General features: G+C 37.2%; 1 protein-coding gene across 6 annotated transcripts in view; it reads right to left on the bottom strand.

Moving 5' to 3' along the window:
* The window catches only part of CDK14 (cyclin dependent kinase 14), a 614,333-nt gene that overhangs the window by 446,726 nt on the left and 144,372 nt on the right, over window positions 1–23,235 (bottom strand). For all 6 annotated transcript variants that reach the window (XM_060633845.3, XM_060633844.3, XM_060633843.3 and 3 more), the window contains one exon: window positions 8,102–8,347. In XM_060633845.3, coding sequence (XP_060489828.1) covers window positions 8,102–8,332 — 231 coding nt within the window. In that variant the 5' untranslated portion in view covers window positions 8,333–8,347. The remainder of the gene's footprint in view (window positions 1–8,101; window positions 8,348–23,235) is intronic.

The raw sequence follows: 23,235 nt of genomic DNA, 5'->3' as shown, positions 1-23,235 counted from the left end.
CGTAGCCTTGTTAAATGAGAATTTCAAGTGAAATATGCCTTTGCTCATTTTTTTTCTGCCTTTGATTTCAGAAAGAGGCTCTATCATCCTGTATTTCTAGCCCTATTACACAGTCACACTAAAGTAATCCACACTTGATGGATAACTTGGTTACAAAATAGATCTAGATGCCACACAGAGAGATAGATCCAAGCACCACAGGTGGTTACATCATGACAAGGGGGCTTGGTTCTATCTGGAAATGTTCAAGTCCCCACAAGAAGAAGGCAATGCCAAGATAAGACCCACCCCCGCTCCCCCCAAGGATAAACACCTGAGAACTAAAGTAGGACTCTCATGTTTCTCATGTTTGCACCTTCTTCCCCTCTCTTCAGATTGGGCCTGACTATGATGGGATATAGATTTTTCTGGAGATGGGAGGAGACAAATTTGGAGGACTTGGTGGAACATAAAGAGGACCTTAATCTAAATATGAATTTCTGAAAATATGTTCTCTTTAAGCTTAGCTTATGATAACACAGCTTAATGAAATCCCTTCTAAATTGGGCTAGCAAGAAAGGCAATGTCCCATAGCACTTCCAATAGCTCTAGCCATTGAGGAGCACAGCTGGGTTGGAGGAGGTGGGAGGAAAAGGGGAAGGAAAGCTTGTCTTGTCAGTGACAGTATTAAATGCTACCCAGGGACTAGACCCAGGAAGAGTGGGCACTCAAGATTAATGTCTGAAATAAATAAAATCTGTCAAATTACCTCTTGAAAGATACCAATTCAATTAAAATCACATTCTTTAGATCCTGCCTGAATTTTAAAGTGCCACTATCTAGACAAATTCAGGAAGTACAGGTGAATGTGATGGTCTCCGTGATCAAGGTCCTCTTGGCTTCTTGATGTCAGTCATGATTCCTAACATAGACAATGACCAGTAATGTCAGTGCAGAGATATATACCCAGTTGGGAAGACGTGGCATTACACAATATATCTACCACAGTATTTCCAAGAGACAGGAATGGTATCCTGTTTTCCTCACTAAAATACAGGCTCAGCACCATGCCACTTCTGTTCACTTTCTCCCTCGTTCTCAACTGTGCCCTTGAGGCCTATTCAAGATAACTAATACATCAAAAAATAACAATAAAATAAAGATATGGCATTAAACCTGCTGGCTCTTGGGTAAAGGGAGTGTTCTGATGCCTATCAGCCTTTACAAATCTTTATAATAATATCTGTCCTAAAACCCATGCCAGTGGGTGTGAAACAATCAAACCCATACACTATCAGATGGCATATAAAGTGGCAAAACACAAAAATTGTTACTGCCTCCATTTTCTGCCCAATGAAGAAGAATCCAAAGGAAAATAGTCTTTCCATTTAAAAGAGAGAGAGAGAGAGAGAGAGAGAGAGAGAGAGAGAGAGAGAGACAGTATCATAAAATACCCTCTTCCATCGCAATAGGGGAGAGAACAAAAAGGTAGTAGGTAAAAAGGACTCCGAATAAAACAGAATATTACAGCATCATTCTAAAGAGGAAAAGAAACCATTTCCAGCTTGAGGAGAAAAGAACAAAGACATTTTTTCCAAGGCATATTGAATGGAGGCAAAAACCCCTATAAAGAAAAGAAGCAAAGCAGTTTCCACACAAAGTAAGTGGCCTGATATATAAGAAAGACTTCCCAGGGTAGAACAGGAAAGGGTAAGCCCAGTAAGAAACTCAGGAAAGAGAATCTAAACGAAGTTAACAATAGGAGAGAATCAGTATAAATTTCTAGTTAAACATAGTAGTTTTAACACAGGTATTAATCTCTCCCCCTCACCAATCTGTACTAAATTGACAGTCAAGTTATAACTCACAAGGGCAAACAGAATAGTAAGAAGAAGATTGCAGACAAGATAGATACAAACAAAAATTAGGAGACTGGAGGCAAATGGATGGTAGGTCACTGACTAGGATGATGACCAAAGGCGTAAACCAATTAAGAACAAACTCAGTTCATACTCCAGAATTCCAGAAACACTCAAGAATTAGAAGCTGAACTTTAACGAGGGGCCAAAAACAAAGTGCTTAGTTGGAATGAGTTTAAGAAACAGGTCCTTTCCCAGGAACTTGACTTTCTGGATCAGGTGTCTGCCCTTCCCTGATCCCTGCAGAGGCTTATTCTCTGAAAAGGGTGAACCAGACAGGCTCAGAACTGGGACAGACACCAAGCACAGTGGAAATCAGGATGAAGAGCCATATTGAATGAAAACAAAGCACAAGACAGCCTGTGCAGAACTGGGAGACACTGGGAGACACTTGAACATCTCAGAAAAATAGCAGTTAGGCTTTTGTATCCTAAAAAATAGATCTGTAAGTTTACTCAGCCAAGGAAAAAGATGGATTGATCCTGACATGTGATAGCCTTCCTATGAAATGACTAGGTCTTTACTGCTGTTGCCTATGCTGAGCCCTGCCTGTTGACAAGCACTGATGGCACAAAGAACTTCCTATCAACTTGTTTGTACATTACTCATAATATGAACTCAGCCAACAGTTCTATCCAAAGGCATGATCTAGACTCACCAAAATTAAAAATCTTAACAGGCAAGGCAGAGACCAAAACAAACAGAAACAAAGAACTCAAAGGAAACTGGAGATAATTCAGGAAGTATAGTAAAATAATTCCTCAAAATTTCTCTAAGCTATGTTTAGTATCTTCAAAAACATATGAGGCAACATATTATTCATTGAAAAAGAACAGATTCATTAAAAAAATTTTTTTAATGTTTGTATATTTTTCAGAGAGAAAGAGACAGAGTATGAGAGGGGGAGGGGCAGAGACAGGGGGTGACACAGAATCCAAAGCAGGCTCCAGGCTCTGAGCTGTCAGCACAGAGCCCAATGCAGGGCTCGAACCCATGAACTGTGAGATGACCAGAGCCAAAGTTGGATGTTTAACTAAGCCACCCAGATGCCGCTGAACAGGTTGATTTTAAAAAGAACATATGAATAAGAAAGAGCTTCTGGAAGTAAATGTCAGCAACAATTAAAAATTTAACTGAAGTGTTAAAATTTTTTTAAATATCCATAAAGCAGAGGAAATCAAAAAGAAAATGAATATACAATAAAACAATATTTTCTGAAATTGAAAGAAATTAATTTCAAAATTGAAAAGATCCCCTAAGTCCCAAGAAAAAGGTACATATCAGGGATGAAAGGAAAGTCTTAGAAGTTTCCATAAAGAAAAAAAGCAGATCACAAAGAATGAATTAGGAATCAGAATAGTCTATGGCTTTAAATAACAATATAGGGACAAAGCAATGTCTTCAAAAGGCTATGAAAAAATTTATTTTCTAAGCTAGAATCCTAAACACAGATTATTAATCAAGTTGCCAAGTATGAATAAAAGCATAGGTGTATGGCAATGACATAAACCAAGAACAAGACATATAACCCAGAGCTTAGGTATTTAACACAAAAATGATGGAAAAGAAACTTCTCAAGAAGATGGTGAAGGGAAGCCTCAGGACAGCAGGCTTGGAGATCAACTAGTCCAGACTGGATTAGAAGGAATGACAACATCAAGGACAATCTCAGGGGGAAGAAAAACTGACAGGTTCCTTGATTCTGATTTGTTTCAGAAGTTTTATAATGTTACCAGATAGTCTGGAACCTCAATTTGTGATTGTAATTATAATAATTCATAGGAGGCAATTATGACTAAGAAAATCTAAAAGTTATGCAAAGAAGGATAGAGTTGTTGAATCACTTTGTTGTACACCTAAAACTAATGTAACATTGTGTGAACAACTATATGTCAAGAAAAAATAAATTTTAAAAAGTTATTCATGGAACAGCGTGGCTGGGTGGCTCAGTTGGATGAGCATCCCGTTCTTAATTTCAGCTCAGGTCATGATCACATGTATGGTAAGACTGAACCCTGAGTCAGGCTCTGCACTAACAGCACAAAGCCTGCTTGGGACTCTGCCTCTCCCCCTCTTGCTTTCTCTCTCTCTCACTCAGAATAAATAAACTTAAAAAAAAAGTTATTCAAGGGTCACCTAGGGTGCTCAGTAGGTTGAGCATCCTACTTTGGCTCAGGTCATGATCTCAGGGTTCATGAATTCAAGCCTCACTCACATCAGACTCACTGCTGTCAGCGCAGAGCCCACTTTGGATTCTCTATCCCCCGTTTCTGCCCATCCCCCACTTGCACTCTCTCAAAAATAAACATTAAAAAAAAAGGTTTTCAAGGAAGGAAATTTAATCATAGTATATCATGTTGTCTTGCTATGAACAGCATTTATAGCATCATAAGATGGCAAATACTACTTATTAAAAGCCAAAAAGTAGAGGAAATATATTTGGGGATAAGACATAGCAGAGAAAATCCTCTCCCAAATCTAGAGGCTTGTTCAGATTCAAGTTTAATTTTGTTGGTGTTTTGTGTTAACTTCCACTAGGACATCATAATGTCTGGCTGTCTCTCTTTTGGTGATGTTAGTAGGTATTGACAATCATTACCTATATATATTAACTTGTCAGGGATTACCAAATTGTGATTCCTAAAGACACGATCCTTTCTTTATTTATTAGTGGCATTATTTCTAAAAGAGAAATTCACCCACCCCATCAAAACTAGGTAAATCTGAGGTAAATTTTATATAGGAATCACAGAAAATAAATGCTTAGTCATTTGCTTTTTTACCAGTTTTCAACAATGATTCTTGTTTTTATAAAGATTTCTCTTGGGTTTCGTATGTTAATTTATAACATCATATCTCTAATTTTTCCAATTGCTTAGAGTATTTCCATTGATTCCTTTGGACTTTCCAGATATGTCATCAAAAATCTGCAAATAAAGATAATTTCACCTCTTAGGTTGCTTTCATTATCTGTAAACATGTTACTCTGCTCTTTTTTCTTTTTTTTTTTTTTTTTCATAGTTTTGTATGGGATTTAACCAATAATTTTTCTATTGGCTAGTATTAGCAAAATGAACTATTCAGTAGTTTAAGATAGGGGTGTGGCCAAGATACCTTTTCTAGCTTCCTAGAATAAAGTTCTTTCATCTTTTTCATGAAGTTAAAAAAATTAAGAAAATCTAGCACACACTCTTCCCCCATCTGTTTCGCCCCAACACTTCGTTCTGGATCATCCATTTCCTCTGTCCCTGTTGAACGTGACCTGCACAGAAGTCTACTTCAACACTTCTATTCAGTACAGGGATCTGTCCTGGAAAGGTGCTTCAATTTGGCTTTCTAGAGAAGTCACAAAAAGGCCAGCAGACCACTCTAATATCAGTAGACCACCATGGTCTCCTTGCATTCATCTACTCACAGAAGCAATCCAAGTCCCTCCCAGTTGCTGCTATCACTGTCCTAAGAATGACCCAACAAGCTGCAGTGTGTACCTGATCATAACGGTAATGGGGGCTTTCTCTGACACAGCTTTCCCTGAGCTTCCAATCTCACACTTTCTGATACCACGCAGTTCTGAAAACTATTAATGTGTTCCCCTCACTCCTATTTTAAGGTTCATGAGTTACATTTTCACCTGTATTTGTTGTCATTATCCACTGGTTTTGGTTTTACTCTACTCGTTGTTCCAATCACAAGAGGAGTTCAAAATCTATTCCACTGCAATACTCCCAGACTCCTCTATTTGATCTTTTAAGCTATGTTCAAGCATTACTTTAATAAAGATAAAATTTAGCTTTAGAGAGAAAGAGATACCAGAAGCATTAAGCAAGACTCAACTTTCCTTAATAAGAATTGAAATTAATTCCTTATTAAATATTAAAAATATTGAAACCCCATTGTTATCATTCATAGTGCAACAGACACAATGACTTTTAAAACCACATGACCCCTAGTAGCAACAAGCATACCCAGCACCCACATCTTGGTTTCTAAATACCACTTTCCAGTAAAAGGAACTGAGATTCTTTGGAGAATGGCTAGTTTTAGGTCTGGGGCTGGGAAAATACAACATAAGTCAAAAGTGTCTTGTAGGATCAGAAAGTAAGGAAGTACTCAAAAAACAGAGGGATGAAGACATCTCAAAAGGACACAGGACCCAACCTAAATGAGTTCCCAATGACTAAAGTAGGAAGAATCTAAGCAACAAAAGAAGTAACTTACCAGTAGATTATAACTAGTATTACAGATAAAATACAGGACAACTAGTTAAATTTAAATTTCAGGTAAACAGGAAATAATTTTTTAGTATAAATATGCCACATTGTAATATCTAAAAATGCCAGTTTCTATGCACCATTTAAAGGCTGACATATAATAATACTTTTTAATGCTTATTTATATATTTTGAAAGAGAACACACATGAGTGGGGGAGAAACAGAGAGAGAGAGGAAGAGAGAGAATCTCAAGCAGGCTCCGTGTTGAGAGTGCGGAGCCTGACACAGGACTCAATCTCACAAATCATGAGATCACAACCAGAGCTGAAATCAAGAGGCGGATGTTTAACTGACTGAGCCACCCAGGTGCCCTGACATGTAATAGCATGAAGATAACTATAGAGTAAAACACATATAATTCTCTTTCCATAACATAGGCTTAATCATTTTCAACAACTTCTTTCATTCCTTCTAAATGCCACTAAAAGTTCTCCCAGGAGTTAGGGATATATCTATGACCTAGATAGATGTTACCTTGCACTCACAGGCCAGTTTGAGGAAAAAAAACAAACAAACAGATAATCAATGATCCTAACAAATGCTGCATTGATAGTATTTATTTCAGCTTCATTAACACAAAATGTGACAAGATTTGTGCAGTGTCACACAAGTGTCAATACTTTCCTAGCAGTTGACATTTCTGGCTCTGTTTTACCCTCATCAAATTTAATATTTAATATTTGTGAAATGGCATGGTTCTTAGCAAGATAATAGAATCAAAATTCTCTTAGCATTCTCCTCTTAGCTTTTAAACTGTTAGAACATCACTCAAAGGTTCTTAACTGTAAGTTAAATTTGAAAATTAATTTTTAAAATTTTTTGATATTTATTTAGAGAGGGAGGGAGGGAGGGAGCACAAGTGGAGGAGGGACAGAGAGAGAGGAAAAGAGAGAATCCCAAGTGGGCTCTGCACTGCCAGCACAGAGCCTGACATGGGTCTCGAACTCACAAACTGAGATCATAACCTGAGACGAAACCAAGAATAGGACGCTTAGTCAACTAAGCCACTCATGCACACCTGAAAACTACTTAATTTTAAAAGATCATAAGGTTTTTTAGAAGGTTAAACACAGGCCAGTTTTGGGAATATAAGTTTCAGTAAATATTTTACAGTCAAAAAGCAGCATTCACCTCAAAACATTATACCTCCTTAAGTCTAAAGGCAGGGCTTGCCTTAATACAGTGTGAGTTTAGAAAATTTCAATATGATGAATAGGATTTCTCTTTAAGAAGATCAATTTTGGGGTGTTGGGGGGCTCAGTTGGTTAAATGCCCGACTCCTGATTTAGGCTCAGGTTGTGATCTCACAGTTTGTAAGACAGAGCCCCACATCGGGCTCTGTGCTGACAGAGTGAAGCCTGCTTGGGATTCTCTCTCCCTCTCTCTCTCCCCTTCCCTCTGCTAGTGCCCTCTCTCTTTGTGTCTCTCAAAATAAACATTTTTTTAAAAGATCAATTTCAACATCTACCTCTTAAATTTTAAAATATTTGCACTGAAAACAAACTCGTATAAGACAAGTGAACAAAATTTAACACGAATTCTGAAGTGACATTCTTTGTCATTTGTGAATTTGCCAAACTTAAATCTATCTTTACTGCCCACAAAAACAGGGAAGTTCAATATCCTTTGCAAGGGTTTGAAATAGCAAAGGATCTTTAATTACAAATTCCTCTACCTGGAAACAACTAGGAAAAAAAAAAGAATTTTCCAAAAATAAGTTGAATCATCTGTCATTTGCCTGCTGGGTCCTTATGAATAAAGAGTCTGTATATAGATTGCGTGCTCTCTCTCTCCCCCAAAACATTAAACCACCCTGTGAGAGAATGCATAATCATGCACTGATAAAGCCTCTTGCCCTCTTCCAGCACAGCAAGGTACAACTCTAAGACGGATACTGCGGTTTCCCTGCTGATAAAGAAGACTGTACTTACCGAGCTGGGGCTGGAGTGCCGCCTAACTTTTGGTGACTCTTTGCCAGTGGAGGAGGACTTGAAGTTAATGCAAGCATTGTTCTCGGAATGCACCCTCTTTACTTGATTAGCTGGTTTCTCAAATGGGTCAAAGGTGCTCTGTGTCCTCTGAACCCTGACTTTTTTATCCTCAGGAATTGTGTCCAGGGGTTTGATCACTGAGTCCATTCCCTGGCAGTTCCGTGTAGACATCTTTGTGACACATATCTAGGAAAGAAGAAAAACAAATTCAGAACTCTCCACTGAAATTTTAATATCACTGAACACGCAATTTATTATTCTAGAAAGCATGCCAATTTCCATTTCAGGAAATACCCAGAAAGGCCACATTCTAAAAACTATACCAGCTTAAATCCCAATATGAAAAATTCTTCATAACCATTATGCTTATATTCATTTAGGGCAGACACTAAAAATGCTATCCATAAAATGAGAAGCTTAAGGTTCAGACTACTAGTGACCTAAGAAGGTTCTTGAACCCCATCACATGTTTTACCATCTGCCTGCAAGTGGGATTACTCTGAATCATTAGGAAGTTGGACAACTTGCCTTAATAATAATTGTTTTTTAAAAAAATCAGTTGAGCGAAATTAGATGGGCATTTTAACTGATGGGTCATCATAGAAGCAGCTAACACAGCTAGAGAAAAAGGTCATCATGTTTTTCAAAAGTACATCTGTCCCCATCCTAAATTCATCTCCAAACTGGAATCTAAAACTTGAGCATATAAAAGAACTAATGGTTAGAGATGTTGAAAAATTGAAAACAGTGTTTTTTTTCTAATATCAAAACTAATGGATGCAAAGAAATAATACTGTAAAAGAGATACACGGAATAACTTTCATTTCAAAATCCACAAGACCCCTACTTGCTTCCCAACTTCCCTCACTCTCTTCCTACCCTGCCTGCCCTACTCTCTCAATTTATTTTAGTTTCTCTAACTTTTGCCCCATTGTTTTCCACTTTATGTTCTAAACCTTTTATTCTTCCTATACTCTGAAGACTTTGTTGTTCTTATTAAATAACTTTATGGCTTCTGGCTTGTTTGTGAAGCTAGGTAAACTCTCTTGTTCTCTCTAGAGAAAAGGCAACTCTGAAACTGCTTTTAAAGGTTTTTTTTTTCTTGCTGTGAAAAGTCTCCATGTCTTTATTTTAAAAATCAAGAAAACAGAAGACATTTAAGAAAACCCTGGACAATTAAAAAGAAAAATTCAAAGTATTTGAGTGTTATATATAGGATGATTCCATATGAGGAGCACATGTGTCTAGTGTGTGAATAGATACAGATAGATACAGATACAGATATATATGAAGACACACAAGTACAGATCTAGATACAAATATATGTATATGTATGTATGAGCACAGTAAAGGGTACAGAAGAAAACACCAAAACTGTTAACATAAGATACCTCTAGACATATGGAACTAAATTGGTAAAGGGTAAGATTACTAATTATTTATAGACCCTGTACTGTTTGAATTGCATAATAAACATATCTGGCAATGTAATTTTTGAAAACTGCTAAAGTAGGAAGGTATGTTTAACTAAATTATGCCCTTTCTTAAAATTTTTTAAACAAACAAAAAAAAAGTTTAATTAAATCTTAAGCATCAGCTCTATCCTACAAGTATATCTCAACTGCAAAGCACAGGTTGAATTTTAATTAAGTCAAATGAGAAGGATATCATCATAAAACTGTTGAAGATGTCTTAGAAAGACTTAAGACAGATTTAGTGATAATTCTGACAAAATGTGTGCAGGATCTATATACAGAACTTACAAAACATGGCTGAGAGGAGTAAAGAAAAAAGGAAAAGAAACCAATTCATGGGTCTTTCAACTGACTGTGACACTTTCAGGAAGAAGCTAATCTCTGTTTCAGCCATAAAATATTACCAGTTTCTTACTTAACTTAAAAGGAGATTTACACATGCATATATAAAGCAAATGAGGTAAGGAATGTATATAAAATGATAATATAAAAAGATGTACATGTGGACTGAATTGATACACGGATAACAGGAAAATGGTGACTATATTTGAACTCCAACTCTATCCTTGAAGATAGCACTAGGAAGCAGAGTGCCACAGAAACATCTCCTACTTTTGCAAAAGGAGACTACAGAGCTCACCCTGCATTCCATTTAACCCAATATTCTACTTTTTATTCAAGGTCCTTGAACTATCTTAGTAAAATATATTTTATCACATAGAATATTAGCTTTTCTCTATATAGGAAAATATGTGAAAACCTTTTTCTAGATATAGGGGGGAACTTTATGCTGTAAAAATTGGTAACACATGGAGACGAACACAGCCACAGCAACAAATATTAGCAAAGGCTAAATGACAAATGTCACTTCATCATGTCAGCAGAAGAAAGAAGAGTTCTAAGGGCACCATCAAAGTTGAAAGAATAAACTTAATTCTTAACAAGTTCATGAAACTGCATAAACTCATATAAACCTGTCATTTGCTGCTCTTTGTGCTACCAGTTCTCACAAAGCTAAGACTCACAAGATTACTTGTGAAGTTTAGGAGACAGAGGGACTCCGACTGGAAATCTCGATAAATTCTCTGAGTCTATACAATTTAAATAAGAGAAATTGTTAGAGAATCTACTGCAAGTAAGGTCTTATCTCCTTCCTCATATTTTATATCAAGGGTCCTACATTTATTTATATGTTCAGTCAGGTAGCCTCTCATTTTATAGATATAACTATAACATACTTGATAATTGTAAACATCAGTGTGACCTATGCCCCTAGGAAAACCAGCCTCTCTAAAGTATTCTACCATTAAAACAAAAGAGTGGCAGCCTTTTCCTAATTTTTAAGATGAAAAAGTATTCCTTTTTTAAGTTTATTTATTTATCTTGAAAGAAAGAGAGAGAGAGAGAGAGAGAGAGAGAGAGAGAGGGAGAGAGAGAGAGGCAAGTGGGAAAGGGGCAGAGAAAGAGGGAGAGAGAATCCCAAGCAGTCTCCATGCTGTCAGAGCCTGACATGGGACTTGATCTCAATAACCCAGAGATCACTTTCTGAGTCACAATCACTGAGCCACCCACGTGCCCCAAGGAAAAAGTTATTTCAACAGAATTTTCTGAACTGAAATATTTCCCACATTCTTAAGCACTTCACATTTATCATTTTTGTCATCTACTAACAAACAACAAAATACAAGTAGAAACTATCATTAACATAAAATAAACTACTTGGAAATAGTATACTTATGTGGAAACATGCCTATGGTTGTGATTTTATTTACTACATTCATAATATAATTTCTTGCTAGTTAGTTTGTAGTTCATATGATAATTTTAAATATTTCAGTATCCCATCGCGGTTTGCAGAGTACCATATTTTCCAGGTATCCCATCAGCAGAACACACTTGAGGCTCACTATCTTCTTATCCAGTTCCATGCAGGCAAGAATGTTGTCTACATTACTGCACCCTTTTCCTACAGTGCCTCACCTGGTGCCTGGCCCACAAGAAAGCTCAATAAGGTTCTGTCTAATTATCATCAGATCTAAGAAAGTTGAGTCAAAGAAATAGTCTGGCTCTGTTGCTAAAAGTACCGAATCTCTGAAACGTTTATTATTTAAAAGCTATTGTCAGAAAGACAGCAGTCCTGACAGGAAAAATAATAAACATACATGTATATGCATAAAATGTATTAACAAAAGATTTTTTTAACTACAAGCTCATTGTGACAGAATTTTAAAATGACACTTAATGTCCCTCACCTTTGGAAGGCAGCTATGCTCATGACTATACCCTAAATGCAATGTCTCTCACCTTTGAATAATCCCCTCCCTTTTGAGTGTGAATATGATGAGATCACTCCCATGATTATATTGTGTGATATGGCAAATGAGAGATTATCCTGAGTGGGCCTGACCTAGTGAGGCAAGCTCTTTAAAAGCAGAGAGTTTTCGGGGCGCCTGGGTGGCTCAGTCGGTTGAGCATCCGGCTTCGGCTCAGGTCATGATCTCACAGTCTGTGAGTTCAAGCCCCGCGTCGGGCTCTGGGCTGACAGCTCAGAGCCTGGAGCCTGCTTCTGATTCTGTGTCTCCCTCTCTCTCTGCCCCTCCCCTGCTCATGCTCTGCCTCTCTCTGTCTCAAAAATAAATAAAAACATTAAAAAAAAATTTTTTTAAAGCAGAGAGTTTTCTCCAGCTAGTCGCCGAAGAAAAAGAGAGATGTGACGTGGGCATCCTGGAAGAAAGCAAACATTTCATGCCGTGAACTGAAACGGAGACCACACGGCACAGCACTGTGAGCAGCCTCTAAGAGCTGAGAGTGCTCGCTGGCTAACAACTAGCAGGAAAATGGGGACTGTGCTCCTGTTATAACCACAAGAAAATTATTTCTGCCAACAACAGTGATTGAGAGGATCATGAGCCCCAGGTAAGAACTACAACCATGCCCAACATCTTGATTTCGAGTGAGCCCAAGGGCAGAAAAACCAGCCGTGTTGCTCCTGGACTACAGAAACTGAGCTAAGAAGGTAGTAAGTTTGTGGTGATATGTTACACAGCAATAGAAAACTAATATGCTTACTTTACTGAAATTGTTTAAAGTACTTTGATATTTGAGCAGAATGTTCTTAGGAACATGTCGCAGATACCATTTCCTGAATTTGATATACTGTATCAGATTCAGGAGAAAATAAGTGATGATTCTTATGACTACTATCAGTAAATGACCATATATCACGAGTTTTCTGCAGGATGTAACTCCATCAGCATTATAACATCCACAAACAAGTTCTCTACATAATTAAGTTTATACACAATTAATCTTGGTCTCCATTTTGCCTGGGGTTTATGTGAATAACATCATTATCAGCACCTGCTTTGTACATGTATCTTCATCCAGGAAAGTAATCTATACTTGAATTTTCCACATAGGGCAGAGTGACCGCTCTGGAAAAGTTTCAGGTTTCCAACATTTGGGACAAACAACTTAAACGTGATCTAGCTACCTCTGTTAACCACAAGCAGAAAAGAAAGTAGGATCCAGATCCTTCATAAAGATATAGGGAACCAGCCTTGTTGACCTCATGAGCTTGTCAGGCGACTCACCCTGCAGACCCCCAAAAGAGGAAAGGGTTAGGTCTAGAGAAAGGTGCAGGCAAGATGAACTAAGAATAGTACTCATTTCCCCTAGAAAGCTGCAATTTCTGGCAGCTCATTGAATAAAATTATTGAAGAACCCCAGGTTATGTGAAGAGAAGAGTACTAGCAATGAAAGAACATTCTAGAAGTCAGATTATACACAGGTGCTACTGCGCAAGTCTTCATCTGATTCCTTCTACAGCCTCTCAGCAATCTAAATAAACATTCCCCCTACCAAATAGAATCACTTTGTTCCCTCAACAAAATGCTTATGGTCAGTGCAGTAGAAAGTCTTGATGATACACATAATCTGACACTATAACAAAAATCAAGGACAGAAGCATGATAGGTCAAATTGGGAAAAATCAATGGGAACTGTTCCATAACCTCAAAAAGGCAGAGTTTTCCAACGACCAAACAGTAGCTCTTTGAAGCCTTACTAACTTTCATGTGTACCCCCCCTGGTGTCCAGATTTTGGTCTATGTTCCAATTCTTCACTATGAAAAAAGAGGAATCCTTGAAAGTAACCTGACTCTAGTTCACAGGGTAGGAAACACAAAACAGCTGTGAAATATCCAGCTGTTACCAGAAAACTAGGATCCTTTTAGAAATGTCATGGGCAATGCTAGAAGGGACAAAGGAGTCTGCCTATAGGGATTCCTAATAGCCAAATGGTGGTTATGTATTTGCCCAGCACCAGAAAAATAAAATTATGGTTAAGTGGAACAAGCTGAGTTATTGGAAGACCATGAATTCAATATGATTTCAAAAGAGGGAAGTTAATATAAAGGGCAAAGGGCAGTTATAAAATAAAAGAAGCATGAATATAATAGGATATGGTTGGTTTTAATACATGGAACTGCATTAAGGAGTAAGGCAACTGGTGCTAGAAAAAGTAGGAACTGTACCCCAAAAACAGGAATGATTGGCCAGGGTCTGTGGAGTCCTAGGCAGCACAAGTGTAGAAAGAGCAGCAACACAGCATGCTCTAATAACAGACCAAAGAGTATGTGATGTTGCCTAAGCAATGTTTTACAAAGAATATGTCTAGTGGAGAGACACCAGACTACAAAGAAAACTTATGTGAAACTGAAGTGGGAGGCATTTTTTGGAAATGAGTTAAATTGTAATAACTAAGTGAAATTTAACCCTTCAAAAGAAGACTCAACTGACTGCTAACCAGTGACTCAGATCTGAATCACTCTGGAAAAAGCAACCAAGACCCCAATGTTGTTACTCAGATCCTATAACCTCTGCTATCTAAGAAGGCTCTGTTTTATTTGTGGATCTGTAAAGATTACACCACCCCAAGAAGAGTCAAAAAATAGTACTGAAACCCCTTGGAAATAATTTAAATAAGTGGATCTATAACCCTATAGAAGGTATAGAGAAGGTATAAAAAGACACACAGAAATAATAAAATTAATTAAACCCACAATGTTGGTGTTTTAAATAGGATGAGTAGAAGTAGAGTAATATAATTTGCAATAATCCTATTTGTGCTTGTTTTCTTTAAGGTATCTGAATTATGTTAAAATAATCAGTCACAGTAAATTAGTGTTTGAAATTAAGGGAATTTAATTAAGTCAGTAATCCATGCTTAACTGTACTGAGACAAATTGGTTTTCAAAATTGCATTTATCAACTATACATTTTTTAAGAACATAGGCACTTGTCTAAGTACGAAGGCCATAGGATGTTCCAGGCACAGAAGACCCTTGGACATTCTGTAACCATCAGCTTTCACTGTCCTTACATATACTTTGTTAGTGCCCTCCACATAGGGCACACCAAATCATAGAATTCCTCCCACACCAAGCCATGTTCCCACTATATTATTGTTCAAGATTCCTTTTTCGCATGTGGCTGTCAAGTGTTCCCAGCCCCACTTATTAAACAGACTTTTTCCCATTGTATATTCCTGCCTCCATTGTCATAGATTAACTGACCATATAAATGGGCATTTATTTCTGGGCTATTACATTTTATTGATCTATATATCTGGTTTTGTGCCAGTCCTGTACTGTTTTAATTACTATAGCTTTGTAGTATAGCTTGAAATCCAGGAGTGTGAAACCTCCAGCTTTGTTCTCCTTTCTCAAAATGGTTTTGGTTATTTCGGGTCATATATGGTTCCATACAAATTTTAGTATTATTTATTCTAGTACTATGAAAAATGCCATTGACATTTTGATAGAGATTTTGCTGAACCTGTAGATTGCTTTGAGTAGTATAGACATTTTAACAACATTAATACTTCCAATCCATGAGCACTGTATATCTTTCCATTTATTTGCATCATCTTCAATTTCTTTCATCAATGTCTTACTGTTTTTAGAGTATTAGGTCTTTCACTTCCTTGGTTAAGTTTATTCCTAGTTATTTTATTGGTTTTTTTTGACACAAATGTAAATGGGACTGTTTTCTTAAATTCTCTTTCTGATAGTTATTAGTGTATACAAACACAACACATTTCTGTATACTGATTTTGTATCCTGAAAATTTACAAAATTCATTTATCAGTTCTAATAGATTTTTGGTGGAAGGTTTAGGATTTTCTATATATAGTATCATGTCATCTCTAAATAGTTACGGTTTTACTTCTTATTTTCCAATTTGGATGCCTTTTATTTCTTTTTCTTGCCTAATTGTTATGGCCAGGACTTCCAATATGTTAAATAAAAGTGGCAAGAGTGGGCATCCTTGTTTTGTTTCTTCTTTTTTTTTTTAATTCATGCTAGTTAAAATACAGTGTAGTCTTGGGTTCAGGAATAGAACCCAGTGATTTATCTCTTACATATGACACCCAGTGCTCATCCCAAAAAGTGCCCTCCATAATGACCATCACTGATTTAACCCATCCCCCCACCCACCACCCCTCCAGCAACCTTTAGCTTGTTCTCTGTAGTTGAGAGTCTCTTATGGTTTGCCTCCCTCTCTTTATTTATTTTTTCTTCCCTTCCCCTACATTATTTATTTTGTTTCTCAAATTCCACATATGAGTGAAATTATGTATTTGTCTTTCTCTGACTTATTTCACTTAGCATAATACCCTCTAGTTCCATCCACGTTGTTGTAAATGGCAAGATTAACTCTTTTTCATCGCCACATAGTATTCCTGTGTGTGTGTGTGTGTGTGTGTGTGTGTACACATACATACATACATACATACCACATCTTTATCCATTCATCAGGCAATGGACATTGGGCTCTTTCCATAATTTGGCTATTGTTGGTAGTGCTGCTATAAACACAGGGGTGCATGTGCCCCTCAAGTCAGCATTTTTTGTATCTTTGTCTCGTTTCTCATCTTTTTTTTTTTTTTTTTTTTTTTTAATTTTTAACGTTTATTTATTTTTGAGACAGAGAGAGATAGAGCGTGAATGGGGGAGGGTCAGAGAGAGGGAGACACAGAATCCGAAACAGGCTCCAGGCTCCGAGCTGTCAGCACAGAGCCCGACGCGGGGCTTGAACTCACGGACCGTGAGATCATGACCTGAGCCGAAGTCGGCCGCTCAACCGACTGAGCCACCCAGGCGCCCCTGTCTCGTTTCTCATCTTAAAGGAAAAGCTTTCAGCTTTTCACCTTGAGTATGACGTTAGCTGTGGGTCTGTCATACATTGCTTTTATTACGTTGAGGTAATTCCCTCTGTACCCACTTGTTTAAGAATTTTTATCTTAAATGGGTGTTGAATTTTGTCAAAGGCTTTTCCTGCAGCTGAGATGCATCATATGATTTTTATGCTTTGTTCTGTTAATGTGACAGATCTGTTTCCACAGGCAAGAACAAAAGTGGCAACAAATGAAATTACATCAAACTAAAAAGCTATTATACCATCAACAAATAAAAAGATAACCTACTAAATGGGAGAAGATATTTACAAATGATATATCCAATAAGGGATTAACATCCAAAATACATCTTTATAGAACTCATATAACCCAATATAAAAACCAAAGACAATTTGAATAAAATATGGGTTAATAAACCCATTAATAAACTGAATAAACATTTTTCCAAAGAAGACATAGAAACAGCCTACAGGTACATGAAAAGGGAAATGCAAATCAAAACCACAATGAGATAGCACTTCTCCCCTGTCAGAATGGCTATTATCCAAAAGACAAGAAATAACAAGTGTTGGTGAGAATGTGTAGAAAAGGGAACTCTTGTCCACTGCTGGTGGGAATGTTAATTTGTTGAAGCCATTGTGGAATACAGTTTAGAGATTACTCAGAAAATTAAAACTATAAATACCATATGATCCAGCAAGGCCACTTCCAGGTATTTATCCAAAGAAAACAAAAACACTAGTCTAAAAAGACATATGCACACCATATATATCAAAGCATTATTTACAATAGCCAAGAGACATAAACAACCTAAATCTCCTTCAGTAGATGAGTGGATAAAGAGGGTGTTTTATATATAGTGTAAGTATATAAATATCATGGAATATTATTCAGCCATACAAAAGAAGGAAATCTGGCTATCTGCAACAATATGAGTCAATCTAGAGGGTATTATGCTAAGTGGAATAAGTCAGACAGGGAAAGACAAACACCGTCTGTTTTCACTTATATGTGGGATCTAAAAAACAAAACAAAGGAACAAATGAAATAGAAACAGATTCACAGATACAAAAGACAAACAGATGGTTGCCAGAAAGGAAGCAGGTAGGGGGATGGACAAACTAGGTAAAGGGAATTAAGAGGTACAATCTTTTAATTATAAAATAAGACATGGGGATGTACAGCATAGGGAATATAGTCAATAATATTGTAGCAACTTTGTATGGTGACAGATGGTGACTAAAATTATTGTGGTGACCATTTCATTGTATATATACATATCAAATCACTATGTTATTCACCTAAAACTAATACAAAATTATATGTCAATTCTTCTTCATTTAAAGAAGGCTCTTCTCAAAAATTACCTTTGCTCAGACGCTCCTGTTGATTAGATCCCACTCACCATTTAGTTTGCTCCAATATTTTACATACCCTGGATTATAATTATTCTTTTTGTGATACTTTAACCTCAACAACTTGACCATCTTCTCCAATTGGCAAAGACTGTGTTTTCTATTTATTTTATAGCCCTAGAGCACCTTTACCTTCAAATCTCCAATTGAAGGGTCTAGCAAAGGTTTTTGGCTAATTCAGGGAAAGTAACAGTTTTACATAAATTAAGAGTGGTTTTCTCAATTCACAGGGCCACAAGAAGACACCTTTGGTATCCATTCCCAAGGCCCATCACAGGAAATAGTTGTGTTATCAGTACTGCCTGGAAATAACAGACATTCCAATATTAACAGGAATAAGGCTTTGTCTTCTCTATGACTGCATTTTTGTTCCTTGGTCTTGTTGATGAGAAAACTAAAGTGACAAAATTTACATAAGCAGGGACATTTCAAGGTAGTAGTAGATAGAGAAAAAAGAAGAAATCATCACAAATACCCAAATAAACTTCTGTTCTTTTATTTTTTTCCAGTAAATTCAATAGAACCTGGAATTCAAACAAGGTTAGAGATGTATCCACAAATTTGGGTGTTCATTGGAATCAATTATTTTAGTTCACATGTCATTAACAGGGGTTTGAACATAAGCTGTCAGACTCAAAACTCAGTAAAAATGGTCAGAAATTAAAATAGTGTTGGAGGCTCCAAAAGTCACAGTTTGACCTATGATTTTAGCTTGGAGCTATGTAAAATCCAGACAACTGTCTACCAAACTCACAGCAGTGGATCTGAAAGAGCACAACTTAATTCAGTTAAGGTTGGCATTCATTTCAAGTGAATTCATTCAGGCTGAAAATTGTCCCTTTGAATCAACCATTTTCTGGTGATCGGTATTTTACTCAGTTCATGGTGTGATCTTGTCCACTTCTTCACCACACACTCTTCATGAAGACAGACATTAGGGTAAGAACTGGTTTAAAGGACTCCAAGCTAACCCACAGCAAATACTGTATTATGCATCAGGCAATAAAATAGGTCATGGTCTTTTGACACTCATGATAGAAACATCCATGACAGGTCCAATACAAAACTGGCAAATATAAATAGGCAAAAATCTTGATACTAAAACAACCTCTTATATTTGTTTACCCCCTCATCCACTACCCTGTGAGAGTCTGATGGGCTTCTCCTATTCCCTGTCTCCTCTCAAAATCTCCCAAGAATAATTAAAAAAAAAAAAGCTATCATCAGTCATCTACAAGTTTTTGAACACTTAAACCAAAATATAACCTCTCCCAGAATTACTTAAACTTTAAGCATTATAGAATAAAAAGCTTCATTCCCTTTTAAAAGGAATTTCAGCTATGGAGGCATAGGTGGGCAAGGTATTCTGGTGGGCGGGGAGCTAGTGAGGTGAGTAGGAAGAATTTCTAATGCTACTGGCATCATAACCCTTGACAGCTGCCTTCATCTCTAACCTAACTTGCAATATCTACAAGTATGTTCACTCTCTTTGACTGTGGCCATCTTTTTCTCACATGTGTGCATGTCCATGTGTGTGTGTGTGTGTGTGTGTGTGTGTGTGTGTGTGTGTAAAGGTGGCAGTGTGGTTACATGAAGATATGGGATGGGTTACCTATATGTACATAAAGGGATATATGCATGAGTGTATTTTTACATACAGCTATGTTTTATTGGAACCAAGCTCTTGCCTAAAATCACCTTCAGAACATTAGCAAACATACAGGCAAGCCTGCTGCCCACATAAGTCACATAGCGACTTAGATTAAGTCGCTTAAACTCTCTGAATCTCAGTCTTCTCGTCTGTAAAATGATACAGCTGGCGTAAATAGCTCTTAATACCTTCTAAAACTTGACTGTTCTATTATAAACTCTAGGCAGCAGTTTATAGCTGAAAATGATTTTAAATAGATCAACTAGGCCAGACACATAAATTCACTTCTTTGTGCTTCCTTTTATGTTCCATTTCCCTTAAGATTTTAGGTTTAGCAAGCAGGCAGCCAGGTTCACACCACGAACACTTCTCCTGATCTCTCCAGTCTCTGTGGGTCTCCCTTCACTTCAAAATCCTGGCATTGTTTCTCAGTGATGGCATCCGGGGCCTTTGGCTGACAAATTATTTGCAAGCAGCATGATGCAGCAGGTCACATGGTAGGATGTTTGGCAACCCTCGCTCTGTCTACTAAATGCCAGTCGCGTCCTTATGTCACTGACACAACCAAAAATGCCCACACAAAAGAACATCGTCATCTTTAGATTGTACTTCATAATCTGTCACTTAAATATATGCTGTTTTACATGCTTTCATATAAACCACTGTGTAACTTATTTTCATGTGTTCGGTTTATTCTGCTGGGATGGGAGGAGGTCTTTGTTTTGCTCTATTATGTGTTCATTATATTTCTGTGACCAGACTGTAAACACCTTGAACACAGAAATCGTTATCTTCCTTTCCTTTAAATATTGGGCTCCCCAAAGCCCAAAAGATGGCATGAAATGGGTATTCTGTTAATATTTACTCAAAGATGGAATGTTTTCCTTACTATGAGCTGTCCCCTTTAACTAAACATAGGCCAGTTAAAAAATTAGTCCTACCTACATAACAATGAGGCACCTTCTGAGCCTAGATCTCTTCCAGTCAATGAAAAGGCTTTCACCAGTTGTTCCTACTCACCAGAATTCAATGTCTATTACTGTGATTTAATTTAAAAATGCTTATTTTTCTACTGACTTCTTTGGGGTCTGACCTAATTTCATTTAAATCCTGAATCCACTGGCTAACGGACACAGTTGAATGGACGATTCTTGAAGACACTACATTCCTTTATGTCACTTCAGTGACTATAGTTTTGTTATGACCCTTACTGGGCTTCAAGGCTTACCACCAAGAGGCTTGATAATTGTTTTGCTAGTTTTATCATGAAATATTCACGTGGTCTTCTCAGCACCTTAACCTTTAATATATATTACTAAAATAATTTGTTAGTTGCTTTCCCTTCTGTTATAATTATATTCCTGACTTAGATACACATGATACAGTCTGCTTACAGGTTTGCAAAGATAGATGCTTTTATTTACTAACTTCCAGGTTCTTGATTTCATCCAAACCATAATGATGGATTTAACATAAAGTTTAATGAACTGTGTGAACACACACAGTAAGGACAAAAATGCCCTCTTGATTGTTGGCTGTGGCCTATATAGATAGGTTTTTTGGAATGTAGCTACCTTTGGGAATCAGGATTTTATCTGGAATATTGTCTAATATTCTGCAGTGGACCAGCAGCACTGGCAATGCCTGGGATCTCAGCCCACCCCCCTTAAGTCCTACTGAGTCAGAACCTGTGTTTTAACAAAATCCCCAGGGGATTGGTGTGTATGTAAAAAGTTTGAGGTGCAGTGCTCTAAACCATAAAATGATAGATTCTGCTGGTATGGCCAAATAAGAGATTGAGATTGTGAGAGAGGTCAGGAGTTTTAGAAGCTAAATTTGTTTCAAACTCTCAGTACCACAAGTGATAATCATTTCAATATTCCTTGTGTAAGATTTTTACTCAAACTTCCCGCAAAAGATCGTGGCAATTTCAGCTAATCCTTTAATATAAATTTGAACTCTAAAATAAAATTGTCCAATAAGGTATACCCAACTTATTTATAAAATTTTTTAAAGTAATGGGATCAGGGGCACGTGGGTGGCTCAGTCATTTTAGCGTCTGACTTCGGCTCAGGTCATGATCTTACGGTTTGTGAGTTCGAGCCCTGCATCAGGCTCTGTGCTGACAGCTCAGAGTCTGGAGCCTGCTTCAGATTCTGTGTCTCATTCTCTCTCTGCCCCTCCTCCACTTGTGTTCTGCCTCTCTCTGTCTCTCAAAAATAAATAAATGTAAAAAAAATCTTTTTAAAGCAATGGGATCAGAGTAAGCAATAAGCATAGAATAAAGAATATACATGGGTCACAACAGCATACTTAACGTCACCTCCTGTGTAGAAATTTGTGAATTTACGTATTTCTAATACAGAAGCACTGTTTTGCCACTGGCTACCATATCTATGAAAAAACATTGCCACAAAATTATTCTAAGGAGATTTGAACCCAGAATATTACTTTGCTCTTTATTTACCAAAGTTTATTTGGTAGCTTTAAAAAACAGAAACAAAATTTTTAAAGGAACCTAACATTTGCAAAGAGTACCACATAGCCTAAAGGTCCTCCCCTGGGAGGAAAAAAAAGACCAGCCCTTTGCCTATATGAAATACTAAACACGTCCTACCTCAGATTGGACAAGGGACATGAACTCCTATTCACAAGCAGAAGGGCACAGCAATTCTGCAGAAGTTTGGGTGTCACTGTTTCCACTAAAAACATACTAAATATTCCAAAAGGGTCAAGAGGAGGAAAAAAAAAAGGTATGTGAATTTTCTTTTTTTTTTTTTTTTTTTAATGTCTATTTATTTATTTTGAGAGGGAGCATGAACGGGGGAGGGAGAGAGAGAATCCCAAGCAGGCTCCACGATGTCAGCACAGAGACTGATACAGGATTTGATCTCATGAATGATGAGATCATGACCTGAGCTGAAATCAAGAGTCGGAAGCTTAACCAACTGAGCCACCCAGGCACGCTGGATATGTGAATTTTCTGACTGTCATGTGACATTCATAATTATAAGCTGGTTAAAATTCCATCATGGAAAAAAACATAGCATTCATATCATATGGCCAAATGAATACATTGGGAGGTGAAATATTAGAATTGATATCAATATTACCTAATATCTACCCTCTCCCATTTATAGCCAGAGGGCTCAGAAAGGGGGCACATGATATGAGAATCCCCATAACGCAGTAAGGGAGTGGCTTTGTTGAGATTCCGCAAAGCAAAAGCCTATTCCAACCTACAAAATTCCCACAGCTGCAGTGAGGAATTAGAATACCCATTCTCGACAAAACAGAAGAATCAAGCTACACAAAGTGGCTCACAACGCATG

Source organism: Panthera onca, chromosome A2 (genome assembly GCF_046562875.1).
Source record: "Panthera onca isolate mPanOnc1 chromosome A2, mPanOnc1 haplotype 2, whole genome shotgun sequence".
Lineage (NCBI taxonomy): Eukaryota > Metazoa > Chordata > Mammalia > Carnivora > Felidae > Panthera > Panthera onca.
The sequence above is the reverse complement of the archived record's forward strand: the minus strand, read 5'-3'. Positions and strand labels throughout refer to the sequence as shown.